Source organism: Crinia signifera, chromosome 5 (assembly GCF_055691185.1).
Source record: "Crinia signifera chromosome 5, ASM5569118v1, whole genome shotgun sequence".
NCBI lineage: Eukaryota > Metazoa > Chordata > Amphibia > Anura > Myobatrachidae > Crinia > Crinia signifera.
The window spans coordinates 180,912,490-180,918,697 of NC_139221.1; the positions used below are offsets into that span (position 1 = coordinate 180,912,490).

Genomic DNA, 6,208 nt, shown 5'->3' on the forward strand with positions numbered 1-6,208 from the left:
TTGTGTTTTAGCCTCTGTTTCCTTTGATGTGACAAATTGTATATAATCTGCAAATAACTTTCAGTTCTGTGAATAATGTCACTCCATGATTTCAGAGCCGTCAGTCTCAATTATTCTGTGTAATGTATTCCTTTGGTCCCAGAAAAAAATGAGAGCCTCTAATTGTCGATGTGAAAAGCATCAAATGATTAATAACTCAGTTTTAGAAAGATATCTCATTGCGATCATGATGCTAATTAAAAACGTACTACAATCACGTACAGGATTAATTATATGCATCTCTCTTCACAAAGATCGGACAAAGAATCAGCTCCAAACTTTCAGGGGTGGGGCGGAGATGAAATGATGGTGGCAACTATTCAGTCATCAGTATGTTCATATTTGCAGACACATTTTTTTAAAACCATGGAACAATTTCTGCTATGCTAATAACAATGTTGGGTAATTGTATCGAGTAAATTAACCCCTTAGGCACGCTTGTTAATGATAATGTTCTGTTAGTGAACATGATATAAAATTATTGGATACATATTATTATTATTATTATTATTATTATTATTATTATTATTATTGTTATTATTATTAATATCATACCAATCTACTGTCTCCTTATCTAAATCACTACCTCCCCTTGTAAATATATTTGTTATTTTTTTTACAATTGTCTATTAGTAAGGCAGTCTCTCATTTCTATTATCTACCTAGTTTTAATAACGATGCTGCTCTTTTTCCAAACCAGCAGCGTAACAAAGGCAGGCTGTATTAAAATAGACAACTCATAAATGACTTGCATTTACGCCTACCCAATGCATAAATGTACATTGCATTCTAGTAGCCTGCATCCAATCAGCCTGTGCTCGTCTCTCTCTGGGAGGCTCAGGATGCAATAATGTCGCTGCTCCTATGTTACCATGTAATTAAGTTGTTTGTTTTCATACTTGCTTCTGTACTTTGTGATTAGAAAATAACTACATGTGGGTGCCATTATCACTCAATTACTGTTTACAACTTGTCCACATTGCTCTGCTATGTATTGGAATCAGTTTAACACACTATTAAAGTCAGATAATATAGAATCACGTACATTTACATCTTTATCTGCGGCCACTCAATAATCTACTCCGTTTTAGCTAAATTTACTGCAGAACCCTTTTTCCTCTCTTGTGGGCATGTCAGAGGTTACAATGTTGATCTTTCCCTCTTGATCTTCTAGAAGATATAAAACTCTTGGGTAATTTTTATGTATATATATATATATATATATATATATATATATATATATATATATATATATATATATATATATATATAACGTTTTCAAAATCTGAATAAAAGAAGTCCATCAACACATAATCTTAATTAAATTATCTGTGACATTATTACAATGTGATGTTGAATAATTATGTCAGGGAAAAAAATAAATATTCATTTGAAACGCGCAGTACAATAATCACACCGTTGTTGACAGTACCGATTAATAATTTATAAGTCGTTACACACACAACAAATTGTCAATCACGTCTTAAACGTACGCCTCTGTTCACGTCTTTTAGGACTGTCAAAAATAATTAGATTTCAGATCAATAGAACAAATGTCAATGTTTATCCTTATTATTAATTTTTAAAACATTTCCTTTTTAATGCCATTTTGTCCTGAAGAGTTTTGGACACTTGTACAGTAAGTCGAGCAATAATCACCGTCGAACTTTTATTGCACGACGTTCAGTAGATGTGGCAATATGGTAAACCATAGAGTGACTATGTCCATTGCAAAACATATTATTAATTACATGTTGTTATATCATTAAATTGGCATTTATTCAAAATGACACACACACACACACACACACACACACACACACACACACACACACACACACACACACACACACACACACACACACACACACACATATATATAACACTATAGTCATCTATAAATTACTGCTTGCTATGCGTTCTAAACTGGGTGCTAAGGAAATAAAGAGGTTCAGCTAAAGCAGAAAACACTTATCTATGCCTGTGTACACTTCAGAGCATGAGTAAAGCTTCCCCTTGGTAAAGCTAATAGTTCTCTGACTTTAGGGGATTGGAATATACGCAAGGCTGATGGACAAAAATGATCCTCTCATGCCTGTGTCATCTATATAACAAGCTTCGGATCCAGTTACAGAGTTCAGGAAAATATCTTTGTTTTGACACATAGCAAAGTTAAAAGTTGGATGGGGATTATGCTGTAAAAATTCTTAAGGAGGATTTCTGGGAGGGTAGTTATTTATTCTATAAACATTTGGAGTTCCTTTCCATGAGTATGGTGAATTAAAATGACGCTTGTCATTGTCTATATAATACAAGTGACTTATAACCACTGAGGGCAACTTCGTTCAAGGTGAAGTGCCCCTGAGTTTAACCAGTAAATCGCAAGCAGCTGCACTTCTATTTTATTAACCCATTCATTATTGGATCGATTTCATGTGCTAACGCTGGTATTTATGTAACCAAACTGCGAATTTATGGAGTGTTTTCTATTCACGTTATGAAAATGAGGTGGAACATTGCCACAAAATATGCTAGAATGGATGTTTCTACATTCTGTAAGGAAAGGAATGAAGAGAATGTTAATGTAAGTGTAGCTTCCAAGTACATGTACTAATCTTTTACTGAAAATCTTCTTCGGAGTCTTGTCAAATGCATATTTTCATTATTTTGTTATATTATTTGTAAGTGCAAAGAGAAATGAATTGTTCCCAATCTCCAACATGCATTCTTATTATTGATGTATTTTGTTCTGATACCTGTAGTCCACCAGAAATCCCCTCTCACCATTATACCCCTAACCTCCAGATCGTAAACTTCTAACAAGTATTGTTACTGCTGCGTGGGTTCAGCATAATCGTCCATATTGAAATGTCTTCTCTCACAAAGATTATATGTTTTCAAGTTTCAGAGGCAATTGGTGAGTAGCATTACCTAGACAATGAGTCTTTAATTGAGAACAAATGCTAACATTTGAAGAAGCGAGGAAAAGTTCAACCTAGGCGAGTACAAGGCAATTGTGATAGAAATACGCCCGCAGTCTTCTTTGACAAGTGTACCGTGTCCTCAGGGATCCCACCTGAGATTATACCTATTTACATAAAAACCCACCTTTACAAATGGCTCAGGGGTAGCACCTGAAAGTTTTCTGTCAGAACCTGTATAAGATAAATGAGTGTTCATATAGACATGATATGTGAGTGTGTGTGTGAGTGTGTGTGTGTTTTCACACACATACACACACACACACACACACACATGTCTTTGTGTATATTACATAAGTGCAATTAGGTAATTATATATAATTTATATACTCGTGCATGCAGCAGACTGTCAATTTTACAGATTCACAGAATCTAATGTTAGCTGCTAAATATGTATTTCTTAATAAATATGCTGTTTAAGTGTGTTATAATATTTTGTGATATGTTGTCCAAAATGTGTTTGCATAATTGTTTGGTCCTATTCCGATCCTGCATTAAAAAAAAAAAATAATCAATTTATGGTATCACGATTAAATTACAAATCTCGACATGAATTAACCTCGATGTTCCTTTGCTTGTGACTAAAAACAAACAAAAAAGTATATAATTGTGTGTGTGTGTGTGTGTGTGTGTGTGTGTGTGTGTGTGTGTGTGTGTGTGTGTGTGTGTGTGTTCTATATGGTTTCATTCCTTGTCTTCCTGTTGGTGACATTCACTGGACTGATAACTGTAGTGTTAGAGATCACTTTCAAATGCCCTTTTTAACAACATCAGAGCAAAAGGCCACTAATGTTCAGTGCACACAAGGCCACAGGAGAGAGATTTGTTTGTCAATATGAACTGGTCCAGCAATTTCCCATATTCACACTGGCCTGTCTGAGTTGGCAGATGTTTAGACACGATTTAATAAATTGTTAAATATCAGCCCGTAATGAACCCCAACTGACCATTCCTGCGCTACTAAAAGCATACAGGATCTCCCCTGCTGGGATCTAATAATGCCCTTACGCTGAAACATTATTAATCATGGAAAGAAATAGATGAGGCTCTTGAAAAATAAGTGTATGATTGATTAAAGGGCAATCTAAGAAGCTATTATTCTTGTTTTATTACCGTATGCTATATTCACTTAATTTATCTTTGCCGGGAAACAAATGATTGTTCGTTTTTCCCAGTGAGCCAGCTACATCACATTAGCGGTGCAGTTATCTGGTGATCCCACTGAATAGTCTCTTTGCTTTGTCTGGCGACCACACTGTGTCAGCAACATTATCCTGCCATGATGACTAATTCAGATCACTAATACGCTCCTTGTAAATGACCACCACCTTCCATATGGATAGAGGAAGATTGGTAATAGCAAGTGGTGGGAAGGAAACACACGGATGAGAGTGGGATTGTCAAAAAGGCATGTTTGTGTGTGCTGACAGGAAGGCAATGGTAAATACAGTACATGCATGTTGGGTGTGCGCATTGCCTGTTGTAATAGCATGACTAACACAAAACCTTTCATGAGACTAACCTATTTTTATTTACAATTTTCGATATAAATTATTAAAGAATTCTTATTGACAATCAAGAGAGAGGAAGAAAAAAGATCGTTCACTGTTATCATCTGTTTTCAAATAAAAACGAGGCAGGATTTATTTACAAAAAGGTTTTAAATTTCATTGCAATACAACTTGCATAAATTACTAGAAGCTTTTTTTTTCATATCATTATAAAAATAAATATCAAATCTTTTTTGTTTTGTTTTTCTTTATCCCACATATTAAGTACTCCAGTTCATCAATCACGAAGCAGTCTCTATTCTTAGATATTTTACTTATTAGATTTGTATTCTTCTTTCTGTCCATTCTTAACAATAAATTCTATCACACTTATAGAATATATATATATCGTGGCAATGAAGTGATCAAGATATCCTGAGAAAAAACAGATTCTTTGCAAAAAGTCACAATATACATTAGGGCAACTATACTATACCAATAATTTCACATATGTCGAAGGGACCTCTCCATTGTTATTTAAAAAAAAAAAAGTCTGTAGATTTAATAGTGCTCTGTGTGTCTTCCTTTATACAGTGGCACAAGATCTTATCCGGGTTTAGATATGGTATACTCGGGGAGAGATGATGGCTTGCTCCCTTTTTTCAAAGCAATTGTGACACCTACCTGTGAATCAAGGAAAAAACCATCACTAAATATTTTTTTCGTTACATAATATTTTAACAATAGCATTTCGTTGTATTTTGTTCTAAAAAAGGTGTGTATATATATATATATATATATATATATATATATATATATTCTATACCATATCATTCAGATATGTCCCTGGTGCTCTGCTAGATGTAAAGTCAGATCTTAATATCGTCACAATTCAGTGGATAGTATTTATCATTACAGCCTACAATACTATATTACATACTACATCGATTTACAGATAATACTACAAAATGGAATTATAAATATAGTGCACCAGGGATTTCAGATTACTATAAAGCAATAATGATCCATCTATCTATCTATCTATCTATCTATCTATCTATCTATCTATCTATCTATCTATCTTTCTTTCTTTCTTTCTTTCTTTCTTTCTTTATAGCTATATTTATCTCTCGCTATACAGATACTGTAGCATATATATGAAATTTACTGGTTATGCCAGGTTGCTACCAATTAATTCATTCAGTGCTATTTTGAATTTAGGCCTGAAAAATGACATTACACGAAAATACTGATTGAGTTTCTAAGCAGAGGTCTATGTAATGAATCAAGTAATGAATCAAGTAATGGACGTTAAGGTCGCTGATAGGCTGTACAATAGGTCTTGGATCTGTTCCCATATGATCGGGCAATAGAGACTGTTTCTACTTACTTCCATGGCTGTCTGATAGCACATCTATAGGTATGGTTGTGCTCCTACTGTGCAGACTTCAGTGGGATCTGTCAAAATATAACCGTCAGTTAGTCACAGGACACAGCCAGCTAACTAGATTATATGTTCCAATCCTCCAATGGACTCAATTCACAGCCAGGAGGTTTAGGTGCTACATTAAATACTATGGTTTCAATTAACATAAGTACTCTCATTTAGAACCTGAAACACAGCGTGACATGAGGCCAAATGCGTTACACATGAGGGGAATGCATCCATCCTCCCAGACGCAGATCTTATTATTTACA

At 34.4% G+C, this 6,208-nt stretch overlaps 1 protein-coding gene across 1 annotated transcript in view; it reads right to left on the reverse strand.

The window, feature by feature from the left end:
• Positions 1 to 4,634: 4,634 nt before the first annotated feature.
• The window catches only part of IRX2 (iroquois homeobox 2), a 5,474-nt gene continuing 3,900 nt past the window's right edge, over positions 4,635 to 6,208 (reverse strand). Inside the window, exons 4-5 of the mRNA XM_083188298.1 lie at positions 5,901 to 5,968; positions 4,635 to 5,194 (exon numbers count right to left, since the gene is read on the reverse strand). Coding sequence (XP_083044424.1) covers positions 5,925 to 5,968 — 44 coding nt within the window. The 3' untranslated portion in view covers positions 4,635 to 5,194; positions 5,901 to 5,924. The remainder of the gene's footprint in view (positions 5,195 to 5,900; positions 5,969 to 6,208) is intronic.